This window comes from Myotis myotis, unplaced genomic scaffold (assembly GCF_014108235.1).
Source record: "Myotis myotis isolate mMyoMyo1 unplaced genomic scaffold, mMyoMyo1.p scaffold_m19_p_13, whole genome shotgun sequence".
NCBI classification, from domain to species: domain Eukaryota; kingdom Metazoa; phylum Chordata; class Mammalia; order Chiroptera; family Vespertilionidae; genus Myotis; species Myotis myotis.
This window is the reverse complement of record NW_023416317.1, coordinates 1,400,206-1,420,047: the sequence shown is the minus strand read 5'-3', so window position 1 is coordinate 1,420,047 and position 19,842 is coordinate 1,400,206. Positions and strand designations below refer to the sequence as shown.

At 48.2% G+C, this 19,842-nt stretch overlaps 1 protein-coding gene across 1 annotated transcript in view; it reads right to left on the bottom strand.

The window, feature by feature from the left end:
* Positions 1–12,815: 12,815 nt before the first annotated feature.
* Positions 12,816–19,842, bottom strand: part of EIF4E3 (eukaryotic translation initiation factor 4E family member 3) — a 35,723-nt gene continuing 28,696 nt past the window's right edge. The window contains exons 7-8 of the mRNA XM_036333792.1: positions 19,045–19,200; positions 12,816–14,993 (exon numbers count right to left, since the gene is read on the bottom strand). Of these exons, the coding sequence (XP_036189685.1) occupies positions 14,947–14,993; positions 19,045–19,200 (203 nt within the window). The 3' untranslated portion in view covers positions 12,816–14,946. The remainder of the gene's footprint in view (positions 14,994–19,044; positions 19,201–19,842) is intronic.

The window sequence follows — 19,842 nt, the reverse complement described above, 5'->3', positions numbered from 1 at the left end:
TGGCTCCTCCAAAGTGGGAAGGAGCAACCTTCATGGACGAGGGGCCCTGGCTCATGCTCAGAGCCCTGAGGAGGGATGGAGGGGGAGGGATGGAGGGGAGGGATGGAGGGGGAGGGATGGAGGGGAGGGGTGGAGGGGGAGGGATGGAGGGGAGGGGTGGAGGGGGAGGGATGGAGGGGAGGGATGGAGGGGGAGGGATGGAGGGGGAGGGATGGAGGGGAGGGATGGAGGGGAGGGATGGAGGGGGAGGGATGGAGGGGGAGGGATGGAGGGGAGGGATGGGATGGAGGGGAGGGGTGGAGGGGAGGGGTGGAGGGGGAGGGATGGAGGGGAGGGATGGAGGAGAGGGGTGGAGGGGGAGGGATGGAGGGGAGGGATGGAGGGGAGGGATGGAGGAGAGGGGTGGAGGGGGAGGGATGGAGGGGAGGGATGGAGGGGGAGGGATGGAGGGGGAGGGGGAGGGGAGGGGTGGAGGGGAGGGTGGAGGGGAGGGGTGGAGGGGAGGGGTGGAGGGAGGGATGGAGGAGAGGGGTGGAGGGGGAGGGATGGAGGGGAGGGGTGGAGGGGGAGGGGTGGAGGGGGAGGGGTGGAGGGGAGGAATGGAGGGGAGGGATGGAGGGATGGAGGGGAGGGGTGGAGGGGAGGGGTGGAGGGAGAGGGTGGAGGGGGAGGGATGGAGGGGAGGGGTGGAGGGGGAGGGGTGGAGGGGGAGGGATGGAGGGATGGAGGGATGGATGGAGGGATGGAGGGGAGGGGTGGAGGGGAGGGGTGGAGGGGGAGGGGTGGAAGGGGAGGGGTGGAGGGGAGGGATGGAGGGGAGGGATGGAGGGGGAAGGGTGGAGGGGGAGGGATGGAGCAGAGGGAGAGGGGGCCACTGTCCATGGAGCACCAGTGTGGGCGTGGCCAGTGGAAGCGGGCGCTGCAGACAACCTGAGCCACAGCAGGGAGGGGTCTGCGTGCATGCCAACGGGAACTGTGTGGCCTCTTCCTGAGATTGTGAACTAAAGGTGTGAACCCTTCATTCTTGGAAGTCTTTCGGGGAAAGGCGTGAGGCACACCCACGGACAGACAGGGACCGTATTTTGTGCAACAGCAATTCTTCGATCACAAGAAGCTGGGAGCCATGTCCCCATGCTCTGAGGATTGTGCTGCAATCACGGGAGGCGCCCCCTCACGGGACAGCGCAGGGCATGCTACCGTGTCCCCTCAGCATGGAACAGGCACACAGCCCCACTCGAGGCCTTGCCTTTTCAACCAGGTAGAAGTTTCCTCATCCGAACTGGGCTATCTCTAACGTTTGCCAGATATCACAGGCCAATTTCTTCTCTTTTTTAAACTTCATCTTCACAGCAGAAACATGAAAGGGGATCTATAAACATTTCAGATTCGTAATATACTACTTCCCGTAGGTTCTTCTCAGCGGAAACTCTGCTCTTGGGAAAAGGTGCGCATCCACTAAAAGTAATTTTCTCTGTCAGGAGGGCTCGCCTGCACTCGGGCGCAGCTGAAACGCGTTTCAGTGAGGCCTTTCTCCTCCCCGTGCTGGCGCTCAGCTCCCCCAGGGACGATCGATCGGAGATGGCCTGTTGCTCTAATCAGAGCCAGAGGGCTGCACTGACTCCCAGGCTTGGGGAGTTGTAGTTTTTGTATCCACCTCATTCAAGAAAATAAAATTTGATTAATTTGTCATCAAGGAGAATGCGTGACCCTCTGAGCCAGGCCTTTGAAGTGAAGGGTTGGGGTAGGGGGCAGGGGCTCGGCCAGCGGGCCAAACAGCAGGGCTGTTTCATTTACAACTTAAAAAACCTTTCCCACACGTGTGCTCCCTGCCCAGGGTCTCCTTTTGTTTACTTTCATTGTGGAAATAGTTATCAAGGCTACAAAGCGAGGCCCAGGGAACACTCAGCCAGGACCCCAAGCCGGGGTGGAAAGACTTGACCTCCTGCCAATCTTAGAGACCACTGCGGGCAGCGGGGAGGGCGGGTCTCAGAGCAGGGCGGCTTCTGGAATGAATAATGGAGGGGTCCCTGGCTGGGTCAGAGGACAGATGCTCATTTACGATGTTCTGCTCTTGTTAACCTGCACTTAGAGAAGTTCCCCAACTGCTGAAAATGCAGAAGGTAGTGGCCCCAAGATATTATTTAATTCTAGACTTAGTGTCGTATTTCTTGCTCAGATGCTATATATACTTTATGGAGAATTACGGGCTTTTAAAAATTACAGAGAAGCCATCTTTAGACATCCCACAGTCAAAGAAGCCCACGTTTAACATGTTGGCGCACGGGCTTCTCACGATGGTTTCCCTCAGGTGGATCATAAAGACAGTGAATCACCGAGCGAAAGTCAAGGGCTAGCTTGGCTTTTAAAGATGTTTGAAAAGCACAAACAAATTATAAACAGCTTTTGTGGTTACTGAATTCAGTTTCAATCTATTATTAGAGAAGTTTAAAACAATAATGAGATTAATGAAATGCTCAGCTTTAGAAATCTAACACAACTTTGACTTAAAGCAAACTCTTATTTAAACATTCCTTCATTCAAACACGCACTGAGTTCATAGTATGTGAAACTCAAAGATGTTTTATATATACTTCTTGCCTTTTATTATGGTTTAGTTCAGATGTTTTAATGCTACTTACCAATCCACTAAATAGTGAACTCCATGAAAAGGGACAATCTTGCATATTTTTGTATCCCCAGTACATAGCACTTAATAGTTGTTTAATAAATTCTTAATGAATAATTCAATTTCCCAAACAGTCCTTATCTCAGCTACACTAATGCTTATCAACTTTCCTTGCAGGTATCAGTTCTTTACTGTAAGAATTAATGGATACGGGCAACCAATGGAAGTACCATTTACTACTCTACATGAGCTAAGTACTGAGCTGGGAGCTAAATATGTTTTCTGCTTTGAAGACGCTCTATCTCTTCCCATCTAAAGATAAGAAAGCCAGAGCTCAGAAGAGGATTAAAAGAATATACATGAAATACAGGGAACTCTTGGGAACCTCTTCCAATTCTCCATTGATAAGTTTGAATACCTACAATTCACAGAGGACAAGATCAGTGCCATAGAATTCACAGAGGATGAGGGCCCACAGTCCACAGAGCAAAGATGAGGGCCTACAGCCCATGGAGCAAAGATGAGGGCCTACAGCCCGCAGAGCACAAGATGAGTGCCTACAGCCCACAGAGCAAAGATGAGGGTCTACAGCCCACAGAGCAAATATACGTGCCTACAGCCCACAGAGCAAAGATGAGGGCCTACAGCCCACAGAGCAAAGATGAGTGCCTACAGCCCACAGAGCAAAGATGAGTGCCTACAGTCCACAGAGCAAAGATGAGTGCCTACAGCCCACAGAGCAAAGATGAGGGCCTACAGCCCACAGAGCAAAGATGAGTGCCTACAGCCCATAGAGCAAAGATGAGTGCCTACAGCCCACAGAGCAAAGATGAGTGCCTACAGCCCACAGAGCAAAGATGAGTGCCTACAGCCCATAGAGCAAAGATGAGTGCCTACAGCCCACAGAGCAAAGATGAGTGCCTACAGCCCACAGAGCAAAGATGAGGGCCTACAGCCCGCAGAGCAAAGATGAGGGCCTACAGCCCGCAGAGCAAAGATGAGGGCCTACAGCCCGCAGAGCAAAGATGAGGGCCTACAGCCCGCAGAGCAAAGATGAGTGCCTACAGCCCAAAGAGCAAAGATGAGTGCCTACAGCCCACAGAGCAAAGATGAGTGCCTACAGCCCACAGAGCAAAGATGAGTGCCTACAGCCCATAGAGCAAAGATGAGGGCCTACAGCCCACAGAGCAAAGATGAGTGCCTACAGCCCATAGAGCAAAGATGAGGGCCTACAGCCCACAGAGCAAAGATGAGGGCCTACAGCCCGCAGAGCAAAGATGAGGGCCTACAGCCCGCAGAGCAAAGATGAGGGTCTACAGCCCACAGAGCAAATATACGTGCCTACAGCCCACAGAGCAAAGATGAGGGCCTACAGCCCACAGAGCACAAGATGAGGGCCTATAGCCCACAGAGCAAAGATGAGTGCCTACAGCCCATAGAGCAAAGATGAGGGTCTACAGCCCACAGAGCAAATATACGTGCCTACAGCCCACAGAGCAAAGATGAGGGCCTACAGCCCACAGAGCACAAGATGAGGGCCTATAGCCCACAGAGCAAAGATGAGTGCCTACAGCCCATAGAGCAAAGATGAGGGCCTACAGCCCACAGAGCAAAGATGAGGGCCTATAGCCCACAGAGCACAAGATGAGGGCCTACAGCCCACAGAGCAAAGATGAGGGCCTACAGCCCGCAGAGCAAAGATGAGGGCCTACAGCCCGCAGAGCAAAGATGAGGGCCTACAGCCCGCAGAGCAAAGATGAGGGCCTACAGCCCGCAGAGCAAAGATGAGTGCCTACAGCCCGCAGAGCAAAGATGAGGGCCTATAGCCCACAGAGCACAAGATGAGGGCCTACAGCCCACAGAGCAAAGATGAGTGCCTACAGCCCATAGAGCAAAGATGAGTGTCTACAGCCCACAGAGCACAAGATGAGGGCCTACAGCCCACAGAGCAAAGATGAGTGCCTACAGCCCAAAGAGCAAAGATGAGTGCCTACAGCCCACAGAGCAAAGATGAGTGCCTACAGCCCACAGAGCAAAGATGAGGGCCTACAGCCCACAGAGCAAAGATGAGTGCCTACAGCCCACAGAGCAAAGATGAGTGCCTACAGCCCATAGAGCAAAGATGAGTGCCTACAGCCCACAGAGCACAAGATGAGGGCCTACAGCCCACAGAGCAAAGATGAGGGCCTACAGCCCATAGAGCAAAGATGAGTGCCTACAGCCCACAGAGCACAAGATGAGGGCCTACAGCCCACAGAGCAAAGATGAGGGCCTACAGCCCATAGAGCAAAGATGAGTGCCTACAGCCCATAGAGCAAAGATGAGTGCCTACAGCCCATAGAGCAAAGATGAGTGCCTACAGCCCATAGAGCAAAGATGAGTGCCTACAGCCCATAGAGCAAAGATGAGGGCCTACAGCCCACAGAGCAAAGATGAGTGCCTACAGCCCACAGAGTCAAGATGAGTGCCTACAGCCCATAGAGCAAAGATGAGTGCCTACAGCTCAAGGAGCACAAGATGAAACTCTTGTTTCAACATGAATTTGTTCAGCTTGGAAAACGTTTTCATTAACTGAGTTTCTGTCTTATATCCCTGAGTAATGGTGGCAAGAATATACGTAGAAAATAATGAATTGGAAGGTTCATTCAGGTTTTAAGTTGGTTCACGGCAAACTGACTCAGAAGTCAGATACACAGAGCTCGAGTGAAGAAGGCAGGTTTGTTTTCCTCAATAGGGTGCAACTAGGTAGAAAGATTAGTAGACAAGCAGTTAGAAGACTAGTAAGCTCGGACAGTGTGATTACCAACAACTTGCAGGACCTCAAACACCTTAAGCTGGAACAATACCTCACGAGGAAAGTGTCAAAGTTGGATCAGTTCATTATCTTAACTGTATGGATTAATGGATACGGTCAACCAATGGAAGTACCATCTACTACTCTACCTGAACAAAGTTTTGAGCTGGGAGTTAAATATGTCATCTGCTTTGAAGAAGCTCTCTCTCTTCCCATCTAATGATAAGAGCGCGGACTCTCAGAAGATGAATAACTTACTCAAGGCACAGCTAGTGGGATTTTAACCCAATAAAGCAAATTACAACTAAGCTTTTTGTGTCAGGCAGTTTGCTTCCCTTCTGCTTGTTAACATCCAGGGCTGAGTTGGGAACCCACAGGGATTCAACCCAGAGAAAATTCCCCTCAAAACCTCTAAACCTTTTACCGGGACATAGAACACTCTGCTTGAGAAATTAAATTCCTTCTTCTCTGCTCTTCTCCTTTCCAATTCCTGATAGACACAAATAGTTAAAGGTCACCAGTAAGAAGCAAAAGAGGGATTCTGCATGATCCATCTGTGCTGGAATAATCCAGGACTGGCCGTGAATGTGCTAAAGGCTTACACGACACCAGGAATTCTTTCTCACCTGCCACCCACACCACGGAAATGTGTTATTTTTGTACAATCTCTAGAGAAGAGTGTAGGCATGTGCACTATAGACTGGGCATCAATGAATGAGACAGAAAAGCAAATTTCAAATATAAATTTTAAATTCCCAGTTAAAACCTTGAGAAAGTATACAAGTGGGTGGTGTCTCCAGCTATAAACTGATTTCAAGTTAAATCCATTTTTGTGGAACTGATACAAAGAAGCAGATTAGAAAATGTGTATTTTTTTCACATAAGGTATGGAATGAAGAAAAGGTAATTGATTTAACAGCCAGAAGATTTGGGAACTTCTGCAACTTTGCCACTAACTGCTTAAAGAAGTTCTGTATATTTTCTGGGTCATTTCTTCATTTTTAAAATGAGAAGGCTGAACTAGATCAGAGATTTTTCCATGTCTTCTTAAAGCTGTAGATCCTTTCTTTGAGAAACAAGCTCTTCTAAGAAATCCCCACATCACTCTACATGGGAACCCTCACTCCCATCAGTTCCGCCTCGCGCTGGAAGGGCAGCTGGAGCCGCACTGCCTGGCGCGCACCTCGGGCCTGTGACACTGTGTGATCTTGGCCACGTCATCTCACCGCTCAACTTCGGTTTCCACAGACAGAACATGGGAACGACAGTAACAGGATGTATCCCATAGGGCTTTAGGGAGAGGCGCTTCAGTCTAGTTAGATGGCAGGGTGCCCATGTGTTTGCTAGCGCTGCTGTCGCTGTGGTAGCCGTGAACAGTGCGCACCACGGCAGAGCAGGGCGGACTGCCCACACTGGCTGGGGTAGCGGCTGCTCAGTGTCGCTCTGCGCTGTCAGCTTATACACAACTTTTGTGAACCCAACTTTCTTTAGCAGAGAAGCTTCTATGTAAAAAGATAAAATTAATGCTTATCACTTGAGTGATAAAACCAGAAAGAAGTGCAAAAACGTGCTGACAGGAAGCCCAGACAGCAGTTACCTTAGTGGGGAAGCTGGGGCAGTGGCTGGGTGGCTGGCAAAGTTCTACTTCTTGACCTGGTGCTGCTACAAGAATGTCCTCCTATGACAAGTTACTAAGTTACACATTTGTTTGGGCTAGTTTTCTGCATCTTAGTTTTATTTTACAATAAGAAGTTTTAAAAAGTGATGTTTAATAAAACAAAATCAATGAGTACATAAATTATGCTTACTGCTTCCAAAATGTTAACATCTTGCCACACAATACACATCAGTATGAATATGTTATTGTTTTACTACACTTTAAAAATATATATTTTACAATAGGAGCTTTGTGTGCAGTATGTAAAGGATTTCTGTGGAACCAACCACCTGGGGAACACTCTTTGAAAGCCAAAGACTTCTGTTAAAATGTTATTTATGATTCCATGATTTTGGTTGTTGTTAATCCTCACCCGAGGATATTTTTTTTCACTCATTTTTTTAGGGAGAGTCGGGGGGAAGGGAGGAGGGGTAAGAGGAGGATAGAGAGGACTAGAGGTAGAAAGACATCAATGTAAGAGACATCAGTTGGTTGCCTCCCAACTGGGGCAGGGATCGAACCTGCAACCCAGGCATGTGCCCTTGGCCAGGAATCGGACCTGAGACCCTTCTGTGCTGGCGACACTCCAGCCAGGGCATCATTCCATGGCTTTTTAAAGAGACATTCTGAGTATAAACGTCTGGTCCCTCATTTGCTATCTTCATGTAAGACCAATTAGTTTTGACTAAAAAAGGGAACATTGTTTCAGTGTTTACCTTTCATTTTGATCATTCTCCAGTGCGAGTGAGTCCCAAAACTCAGAACTTCCCTAAGACCCGGAACCTTCCTCCAGGTCTGTGCTTTCTGGACTTCTCTCGGAGTGGAACCTGATTCGCTGTCCGGTGTGCCAAGTGGCGAGGACATGGGAGGGAGAGCTTGTCCGATCTCTGAGGCTGGGAGGAGCCCCAGGCCAGCACAGCGGCGAGGAGGCCAGGCTTGTGCAGGCTAGTTCATGTGACTGTGATTTAAACTTATTTTCTCTGGTAAGAAATAAGTTAGTCAGCACCATAGCCTCGCCAGATCGTGGGAAACAAATCTTTCAATGACAGACATTTTAACTTGCTGAGCCTTGTAAACATGACTGTTTTCTTTTCTTCCTATAACAAAAGACCTATCTTCCTGTAGGACTCCAGAGATAGAAACATTGGTGAAAGCAGCTGGAAGTTCTGCAGCAGCAGTTTCCACGCTAAGGACTCCCTGTCGCTGCCTCTGCAAAGCTGCCTCTCAGGTAAGAAGGCAGAGCCCTGCTTACAAACCACCCAGGACACGCCCCGAAAGCGAAAGCGGGGACCCTGGACCCGCCCCGAGGCTCGCACAGGAGCAGAGGCCGGGGACCTGCAGTCTCGGGGGCCAGGCCCCCTCAGCATTTCCAGTACATTCTCTGCGTGCGAATTAACTGAGCGTCACTCAATCCTGACTCGCTTGTTTCTACAGCAAGGAGTAGGAAAGTCTGCAAATGAACGGGGAAAACAAGACTCTGCTGGTATTTCTGTTTGTTTTTAAAGGGGTATCTCAGCCAGAAAGGAAGAGTGAAATCACTTAACTTGGCTAAATGGGGACAGTGAATCTTACGGGCAAATTACAACACCAAAGAGAAATAAGGGTAACTGACTTATTCTAAAGGCAGCCATTCTTAGCAAAGGTTAGAGAAAAAGAACTAAAATACATGAAATGTGTTTTCTAATAGGCCAAGTCAGCGCTACCACCAAATGTGCTCAATAGGGGAAAGTAAGACATAGAAAGAGCTGCTTCTCATCAGCCTCGTGCATGGGCGCCGCCGGTGCCGGCGGAGGCCTCAGTCTGCGCTGGACACAGGGCCATGACCATCACGCACAGACTTGGGACTTAACTGAGATGAAGCCATGTGCCTCGTAACACTGCATGACACTGTATTTTATTTTTTAAATCCTCACCTGAGGATATTTTTTCCATTGATTTATTTAGAGAATGGAGGGGAGGGAGTGGGGAGGAAGAGAGAAACACTGATGTAAGAGAGACATATCCATTGGTTGCCTCCCATTTCTATAGAACAGTTACAGAGTGAGAATTACTGACAACAGATTCGAAAAGATTAAATTCTACAAACTAGTGAACACTTAACCCCACAAAGTTATAACTTGAAATAGGAAGGAGCACACATTCATAGCAATATAGTCCCAAACTAGAAAAGTGCAAGAACTCTTCCATGAGAAGTCTCAACATTTGCATGAAACACAGAAATCACTACATTTTCAAGCAAGGAAAGTACAGCTTAGTCTTACCTTGCTGCTCCAAAAGGCTGGAATAAAATTACTGACTTATAGAAGCACTTTCACATGGATCTGAACATCAAACACAACACATGATATAAAATAAAAAAATAACCAGAACAGAAAAGTTTTCATTCTGACCTTAAAAATCCTGAGCAAATCACTGGATGGAGCCAGATCAAAGGCAGGGCATCACACCAGCTTGGAGCCATATGCGAAGGGCCCCAAATGCACAGGGCACAGCTGGTACACGGTTGGGGGAGGGACCACAAGCAGATCCAAAACATAAGGCAATAAACTTGCTTCAGCTTACACAGGTAGGACAGTTCGAAAGCACGAATAATTTTAAATACAACTGCTAAGATTTTACATTTGGGACAAATGGTGCAAACTAAAATGTGCTCACAAGTTTAAGCTCAAAAATCCTTTGGTGTAATAATGTAAATGAAATTAAAATCTCAGAGAGGATATAAGCAAAGAAGATAGTTACAACTTTTTATAACCCATGCAGTGGTTGTGAGCCAAACTACCTGATTAAGGTCTGAGACATTTGGAAGGAATTTAAGGTAGGCTCACAGAATTAACAGCTGTATTTGAAAACAGAAACCCTGTAAGTTTATTAAAATGTTCCAAGTCTCTTAATATTCTCCATTCATCATAATGTAAAGTGCTAAAATTAAAATTTTCACCTTCTTAAACCTTTAATAAAAGTTGCCTTTTTATATGTAAAAAGATGAGGTAGCATTAATTTTCTATAGAAAACACAGGCGCAATCATTTACTTCATGCTCGTTTCTATAATGCTAAGTTGCCCGTTCAATAATTCCCAAATAAACACTTGTTCCAAATATAGAAGTTAAAAAAAATTCTCTTCCTTGAACATTAGAAGTTGAAATTTCCATAATGAAATCTTGCATTTCATTAAATGAGTTGATAACTGTTTTCGGGCAGCAACCAAAACAAAAACACTCAACACAGACTCCGTCAGCCTCGTGGCTTCTGAAGGACATGAGAGCACAGAATATCCAAAAGGCGGTCTGATTGGATATTCTCGGCAGGGACGCCCACCACACACACACAATGGGAACTCAGGAGCGATGAGGACAGAAGTGTTGACTCACAGTGACTGTGCTGAGCATTCCTACCGGGCAGGGAATCTTTTGGTTTTTACACTTGCAGTTTAGTAACAGTTCTGCTAAGCTACATCTACGAGTGACAGTTTCCGTGGAAATTCACTCAGGCCACTCTGGCCGTCGTGTGAGCAGTCCTGTGCTCCTGTCCGGGCAATTTCATCGCTCTGCGCGCTCACTAATCTGCCCAGCAATGCCGAGCCCCGAGGCCAGCAGGCGCTATGGAAAAGCACGGACGGAGGGGCTACTGTTTCTGAGTGTTAACATCTGTTCCCTGAACAGGCTGAGCTGATGCTTAGAAGAGGCGGCCGCTGTGCAGGGAGGCTTTCTATCAGGACAGCAGAGCGGCCCGGCCCTGCCCTGCTGCAGGCCTCCCGGCCTCTCCCCAGCAGCACCAGCCGCTCTGCAAGGCTCTGCAGGCTTCCCAGCGCATGTTACACATCCCGACGGGTCACTGGGTGCTGGGGCGGGAGGCTTTCCTCCTTGTGGGGTAGGATGGAGTCAGGGGCGCCCTCAGGGAGGTCTGAGGACCATCTCCTCAGCACCAGGGGGCAGCGGCTGGAAAGGCAGGCCAGGCCTGGGCGCTGGGCTGGGAGGCTGCGCACTCAGTGAGCGCCCCTGACTGCCCCGTGCCAGGGCTGGGAGCACAATGATCTCCGAGGTCCCTTCCACTCTAAAATTCTGAGTCTGCTTCTCTCTGAGCGTGTGCGGGCAGCTGGGTGACCCTGTGCAGCAGTGGAGGTGACTTCTGACTTAGGTCAGAAGTGTTCCCAGAGACTCCCGAGGACAGAGGCGATCGGACCGGAGGACGGCTGGCAGACGTGCAGGGATCTGTCTGGTTTCCCGGGAAGGCGTGGCGGAGACCTCCCTCTCGCCTTCCTCCCTGCCCACTCCCCTCAGCTGTGAGAGAACTTCCTGGGATTTTTACAATCCTGAGTTAACAAACTCTTAAGTAATTTTTAATTGATCTGAATTGATCTGATCTTTTAAGAAATAAACTACTACAGGCAGTCCTCTACTTTCATTTATAATGAGTGAAATCTTACAGAAACACAGAATACAGGAAAAGTCAAACAGTAGACACATTTTAAAAGGGGAGTTATATATTCACAAAGCTAAAAAAATCAAACTGCAATTTTACTTCTCCCTTTGGGCACAATATTGAGAAAATATTTCCTACATGTTCCTTTATTTCATTCTTTCTCTTTAGAACTGCTTAAAGGCTCTATGAGAGCCTAAGAGTTGTGAGTTTTAAGCACATCTGGAGAATTCTATCTGACGGTTTATTAGGTGCAGGAGAGCTAAACCTCTACTGGTAGTACCACATTTTATAAAATCCTAAGAGCAAAATGCAGGACTCTCAAAATAATTACACAAACAGCTGAATAAACTGTGCGCCCAGCCAGGGTGGGCGGGAGGGCAGCGCCACCATGCGATGGCTCTGCAAGGTGTGGGCTGGTGCAAGGACAGGTCCTCCCAGTAACGCCCGCCCCCTGCCAGTCAGGCCCCTTTCCGAAGGCCCTGTGGCCCCGCTGCAGGCAGAGCGCAGGGACAAGCGGGCAGGCACCGTTTCTGGCAAGGAAGCCTCGTCTGTGGCCAGATGGCAGACTTGGTGCTGCCTGGAGGTTTGCGGGGGTCAGGCTGATGCGGCTCTCAGGCTAAGGAACCTGGACTGGGGGGCGGGGGGCGGGGGCACAGCGCTGAAGACTTCCAAGCCCAGCTCTGTGCTTGGTGGCCCATGCCCTCCACCAAAGCGCAGATGGGTGGGTGGACTGTGCGTTGCGTCTATGGGCCCAATTTACTCAAAACTTCTTTCAGCTATAAAGTCTGTGCCTGGGTACATGAGCTAAATTCAAGAAGAAAGGTGAGAAGGCTAGAGTCAGTTTATTAGATTTGTTTTTCTTTTCATTTTTTTCTCCATCAACTATACCATAAATTTAACAGCCACATTACAGTAAATAATAGTTTACTATATATAGTTTATGCGTGCTCGCTGTAAACTCTCCCCTCGTATTAAAAATGGGGAGGAGTGGCGAGTACAGGGAGGAATGCTGGGAGGAAGTGGAATCAGACAGTGTCCTCTCAGTGAGAAGCAGCCCTCCCCTGTCAGTGCCGTTCCCCATGTGAACAGGACGCCCACTCTCACGGCTGGGCACACGGGAGTGAGGGAGCATCGGCTCCGAGCCCCGGGCTCTGCATCCTAGGCCCTGGAACCCAGGCAAGAAGAGGCCCTCTGGCCCCGTGTGCACCTGCTAGGACTGGCCGAACACACTCCAGAACCCGACTGAGAGGCCCACGTCCCCGGCACTGGCCGAGATGGGTGCGCTGCCCCAGCAGACAAGTCACATGCTCCACAAAAGTTCCTTGTCTCAGAAGAGTATTGGCTTCTTTAATCCAAGAAGGTAAGGAGAGGCTTTTAACTGATTACATTAGCTTAGCTCATACATCTCTTATGAGCTACATATTCAATTAAACATTTTCGAAAGCAAAACCTGACAAAATCCTCTCCTAAAGTGACTTAGGTGATAAATTCTTAAACAAACTAACTCCTTCCCACCGCTGGCATTTCCACAGGGTCACAACAAGCCCCCGGGAGAGAAACCCACTTTGTGTGTGAACCCGTGTTTCATGATCATAAACAATATAAACTAGAAAACAATGTGAGCCTAACATTCCTAATTTTATTTTATTTTATTACTTTAAAAGCTATATACATGCAATAGTTGAACATATCACAATGCCTTTAAATAAAGTTCAAAAATAAAATTACTTCAAAATCCATTTACTTATGAAAATGTATGACAATTATGATGAAGATAAGTCAATTATATCCTTTTTCTAATCTATCAGAAAAATACTTATATTATAAAAAAGAATTTTAATTCATGTCCAGAATAATTTTTAAATTCTTGATGAATAATAAAAACAAGTTGGACGTTAGTACAATATTTAAAGCAACAAGTTTCAGGCTTTTGAAAAATGGGTCTGATATCCTTATACCTCATTTAAAAATCACTGAAGAAACTCAAGTTTAGAAACAAAGCATTTTTTAAAAACCTATGACCATTGTTATTATGGTTGACATGGTTAGGGATGCAAATGAAGGGCACAGCTTTCATAAGTAGATGCTGCAGAAAGTCCACTCAAATGTTTGAAGAACTTTACTTACAAACACAGGTTGGAGGCCTGCAGGCCCTCCCTGGCTCTCTGCTGGAGAGTAAAAATCTTGGGTCCAATGAAGCTCTGAGCACCCGGCCCTTCTGTGTGATGTGTAAGCGTGTGCGAGCGACCCTGGCGCCACTAGGAGGACAGGCAGCTTCAATCGGCCCCACCCCCTCAGGCAAAAGCAGACGACGGCAGTCAGGGCGTGAGACGGGGTGCTTTGAGCAGGTCTCAGCATTCCAAAGTGTGGCCGTTTCCTTCCAGTGAAACCAGAATTTCTTTGGTAACAGAGTACAATATAGATTAACAACTCCAAAAATTAATATGAATAAATATGCACTCCAAGTTCAACTTTGTAAATGTTCACATTCATTTTGGAAAGGAGATTTACCTTCCTGCCCTGAAATGAAAAAAAGGCAAAGCTGCCCATTTTGGGGGACTACTGATCACTGGAATGACACAATCTGAGCAGGAAAAGGGGTCATTTAACAAGAGGTGTCTATTGATGTGGAGAGCCCCAGGTGGGCGCACGCCCAAAATGTGGGAGAAGCAACTAGAGTTCTCTCCTCTGAAACCAGAAGAAGGGGCTTCTCATCTGGGGAAGCCCGTCAGGGTCTCACCTTCCTGTGAAAAGGCCCAACTGACACTCCGTTAGAAATATGTTCACAGAGTCCAAACCTAGAGTTTGAGTTGTATCCTGATACTCAAGTGTCATTACAGTTTTCATGTGAGTTAACCCAACGATTACTTTCCTTTTATAGCTATAAAAAGAAGTTTTAAAAAGGAAAAATAAAAGATGTGTGTGCTGTCAGTGCAACATCTGAGTAAGTGTGGTTCTGCTTCTCCCAAACACAGAAAAAACAATGGCCAGGACATGGTACGTAGGAGTGTGTCACAACCAGGAATAACCAAGACAGGTCTCACCACGGGCTTCCTGCGGGAACAGCGTGGTTTCCGAAGCAGTCCTGTCAGGAGGACGCATGTCCTATGACTAGGTACAGCCCGCCACTTAAAGGGACTGATTTCCTGCCCTCCACGAAAGGAGAGTGCACAAACAACAATTAGACCAAATATGGAATTTAAAGGGGCTAAAAAACTGGGGTGAAAAGAACACAGAAAGCAAAAACCAAAAAACAAAACCAAGCAATGTGACGGCAGAAGCCCCGTCTCCCCCACCCCACCTGCCACGTGGGGCCCTAACTGCCCGTCTGCAGGACAGACACCCACTAAGTGGCCAGCATCGGACTTCGGCAAGTCTTCTCTTCTCTCCCTCCTGTTAACCGTTTCCAAAACCAATCAGCAAAGGACAAAGAATTCTTTAGAGCGCAATTAGTGCTTTCCACGTCCACCTTCAAAAGCATGATGCTCTTCATGGGCTAAAGGACAGAAAAAAACAAAAAAGAAAAAAAGGAAAGAAAACTTTAAGCAAAGGATGGGGCAACCCTTCTCTAAGGCATCTATCTCACTGTTTCCCCAAATGTTGGCAAGAACTCAAATACCTTTCTGTGCCAGTGACTGTGAGCGCAGGCGTGCATTTCCTGAGAAACGTAATAATGAACATTAAACAAGGAATAAGCACGCAGCGGGCACACTGCCTGTTTCTTTCGCTGTGCCGGGAGGGTGAGTCATCCGACAAGCTGATGGAGAGAACACGTTGGGCTCCGAGCAAATGCCGCAGGGAAAATGCACCCACAGAACGCATGCGTAGGGAGGGACCTCCTGTTACCCAGGCAGGCCACTGGCGCACGAGCCTGCCTTTAGAAATAACATAGAACCAAACCAAACCAAAACAAAGAACAAACGGGGGTAGCAATGACGTCTCCACCTCTGAACGCCCTCTGTGGGAAACGAAAGCCCATGAAGTGGATGGGTTTTTATTTTTCCCAAGCATATTTCCTCCTCCCAGCTCTACTGCCTGGCTTTCAAAATTACTAACGACATTTAAAAAAACTCGAGAATAAAAAAATTATCAAAACTATTTTTCAAAGACTTAACATTTAAAAAGTGGAAGTGGGAAATGGGAGACGGGAAGTCTGGTGGCAAGTGCAGAACCCTGACGCTGCCCCGGCCCTACCTACCCCCCAGTGGAGGTGTCCAGGAAGGCCTGGCGGCCCGTTCGCCTCCGAGGTCCCTCCCAGAATTTAGTCCTGGTTCCCACAGCTACTACATCTTCCCTGCAGGGTCCGGCCTGCTCAGCCCGCCTTCTCTTCTCCTGGACAAAACACTCCGAGCAGCACTCCCATGCTCTCCTGAGGGTGGCCTGGCAAGCAAACTGGTTTAACTGAACAGTTCTCGCGAGGAGAAATACAGATATTTAGCTTTTTATGTGTTTTTTTTTTTTTCTTTTTTAAGGAAGACTTTCAGGGCAGACACATGAAAACTGGTCTGGTCTGCAATCAAGTAGGCAGTACCGCTGGTCACATGGGGAGCCATGCCCCTCAGCAACTCTGGGCTCCGGGGATAAAAATCCAGAGACCTGAGTCCTGGCCGGCGTGGCTCAGGGGATAGAGCGTCAGCCCTTGGACGGAAGGGTCTCAGGTTTGATTCTGATCAAGGACATGTACCTCAGTTGCAGGCTTGATCCCTGGTCCTGCTTGGGGAGCGTGTGGGAGGCAACCAATCAATATGTCTCTTTCACATCGATGTTTCTCTGTCTCTCCCTGTCCCTTCCACTTTCTCTAAAAATGAATGGGAAAAATATCCTCAAGTGAGGAAAAACAAAAAAATAAAAATAAAGAGATCCGAACTATCCTAAGACTTCCTGACTTCTGAGAGTGAGGGGCCCGTGGTGTGGCATCGATGGGCCATGGAGCCTGCACGGGCTGGGAGAGGCCTGGGGCAGAGGGCGTCTGCGCGCCTCAGCCTGGAGAGAGGTGAGACAGAGATGCTCAAAGCCAGGACTCCGCAAACTTTATCTGGAAAGGGGCACAGAATAAAGATTTTAGGCTTTGCAGGCCATAGGGTCTCTGTGCCAATTGCTACCTCTGCCACTGTGCCATGAAGCAGCCATAGATGCTATGTATACACATGGGCATTGCTAGGTGCCAATATGCCTTCTACATACATGACACTGACATGTACATTTCACACAGTTTTCATGCATTTTAGGTCTTTTTCTGTTTTTTTTTTTTTTCCAACCGTTTGAAAATGTGAAAACCACTTAGTTGCAGCCCAAAAACAGGCAACGAGGGGCCAAATCTGGCTGGAAGTCCGTAGTTTGCCAGCCGCTGCTCTAAACAACTCTCACATCAGAAAGGCATCTGCCGCTCAGCTGCTCTGCTAACCTAACAGAATGTGGGGAGAGGGCTCTCTATGCATTAGCAGCTTCTTGGTCAAATAACCAGTCTTTCTCCAAATCTTATATAACTTATCAACACTCGATGCTTATCCACCCTGGGGGGTAGTCTGCTGTGCTGCCGGGCTGTGCGCCCTGTAAGGAAAGTCCCACACCGGGCCCCAGGGGCACGGCAGACACAGGCAGGTGGCACTTCACCCAGCTCACTCCACGCTGCTCCTCATCAAGCCGTGATCACGTTCTGCCCAAACCTCAGTTTTCCAAATCAAGTCTGTAGCACATAGAGCTCTACTGAGTAAAGGACTGCCTGCTTTTTATAAAATAAAGAGAATTACTTCTTTTTTTCCAATTCAAAATTTTATTTGAATAACCTCAGCGTTTTTAGATGTTAGTTTACACCATTACAATATGGACTCCACTGAGACCTGTAGCCGGTGCTGCACCCCCCACGAGCTTGCCAATGGAATCTATCTGTAGGGGCCTGCTCAGCCGGTTCAGCTGTGACCAGCTCCCCTTTGTCGGGCTCCCCACGCGCCTGCCCATCACAAAGCTAAGCAGGGGCTCGCTCCTGTTCAGTCTCACCTGCTGGCTGCCACTGCCCTAAAAAACGGCCTCATCACTCTGTGGCCACATTACCCAATGACACCCTCATATCGCGCTGGACCTGCTGCTAACCAACATGGTACCTGGAACTGTAATCACATAATTTTGAAGTAGAAGGGACCTTGGAGATCATTGAAGACCAACCTCCTGGCTACATAAATGAGAGTGCGGATGACAAGGTGACTGGCTGAAGGTCACCGCTGAGGCAAGCCCGAGTGCCTGACAGTGGTCCGCACCGCCTCTCCTCTCTGCGTGATAGCAGCGCGGGTTCGAGGGCAGGAAGGGTGCGTAGCCCCATCACAAATGGCAGTGCAAGGCTCCCTTCCAGAGAGTTCCTGCTGTGGTTTACCCCTCAATGGCTTCCAATTAACATTTGGACTGAAAATGCAATTCCTCTCCCTAAGGAATGACACTGTCTCTACAATGTGCACTTGCTCTACCACACAGCAGCGAAGGACTCTGCCCGCAACTTTGTCTCTTATGTGAACTGTCGCCTGACATCGGAAGTTGGGCGTCGCCTGAATACATGCGGCAGCTGCGGGTCTCAGTCATTCCGCCTGATGTGTGACTTCTGAAGGAACAAAATTTGATTTTTCCCTCCTTTTTTGGCAAGGGGGCTGAGAAAAATGAAGCAATAAATGAAGCCTATTTTAGCAATTCTAAGAAGTGCCTCCTTCCCCCTGGGGCACCCCGGGATCAACAGTGTGTCCGCTTCCCTGGGAGCCTTTTCCTTTCCTTTCCTAGGAATTCTAAAATGATGCTTATCACCGGGGCGCCTTCGAGTCAGTGGGTTACAGGAGTTAAACACTGAGCTGCTGGCTCTGGATCAGTTTGGGAAACAGGAAATGTGCCCACAGCAGGGCGGCCGTGCTGCGCTCCAGCAGCTCACTGGCGCCTGCGGCCCGCGGTGAGAGCTACCAAACAGGGGTTTAATGGCGCTAGCCTGTTTTCATTTGGACAAAAATGACCTTTTCAAAAGAGCACACAAAGCAATGAACACGAATCGTTGATGGAAACAATGGGTCCACACACCTAGTCATACTGGAACGTGTCGCCCATCCCTCGTTCTGTGTCCCCGTCACCGCCAGGCAGTGTGGGCGTCTCAGCACAGCCCGTCCCTGTGCTCAGCCCCTCCTCGAACACAGGTGCCACACAGACAGACCCCAGCTGCCGGGGTGACTGAGACCTACCTGCCAGCTCAGACAGCAACATTTTTGGTTATTGTTGCTTCACACAGAAGGTGATTTTTTTCTGAGAATGCCAAATTCAAAATCAGGTTTAAATTTTTGAAGTGATACATACAAGATGTATCTCCTTTTCTGATTTATGTATTTATTAGTAGGCAAAAATTAATCTCATTCTAATTTCTGAGACTAAACTTTTGAAAAAACACTTAAATGTTTTCATAAATACTTTCTGAATTATAGAATTTCAAGTGATTCTGCCTTCACCTCATTTGCAACACAGTTTCTATTTTTAAAAGTATGACAGGATTATCTAGAAAGTAATAACTGGAAAGAAGCACTTACGTTTATAAAATACTGCTTTAAAAGATATGTGGGGCAGGAGTTCATAGATCTTTTCTAAAACGGTTGCTTCGCCCACTAGAGAGGCATTTACATTCCAGACTTGGACCACATCGTCTCGGTCCCGAACGCTAACGCTGACGCCTATGACTTCGTCATCTGAGGGAAGACAGGGAAAAAGGAATGAGCGACAATTTCAGGTCTGCCAGCTTGTTTTCTAAGCACTTATCATTTTATCTGTAAGTTATGAATAAGCTAAAAAGAAGTGGCACAAGAGCACCCATAATAAATACTTGTTTCTAAAGAGAACTGTTGGACAAAAAGCAAGTTATTGGGCGAAAGCTGTAACAATCACATCACATCTGACCAGGGACTTCGATAAACAAAGGATTCCAGCCGAACGCATTTCCAGACACGTGGTTCATCCTTCTGACACGCTGCCAACACTTCTGACTGTTCCTTACTGTGCTGAGGAGACCCTTTTCTAAAACGAGTGCGTAGCTCTGCCCTCCAAGAGCCAGGTGAGCGCACGTGCACTTCCTCCAGCTCTACCGTCTCTGCTGAAACGGAGTCTTTCTCCTCACTCCCTGCCAAGCGGTCAGCTAGCCGGGTGGTCAGTACTCTTCGCCCCAACACTAACTGGACCCAGACTGTGCATTTCGAGTTGCTCTGCCTGCTTTTTGTGGTTTGTCTCCTTTCCTATGAATTCTCCTCGTTCTCCAGTGTCCCGTTCTGTGTGTGGACTTGGAGCTGTGGCTAGAGAATCAATGACCATCTATCTGTTAGCGCCATGCATGAAGC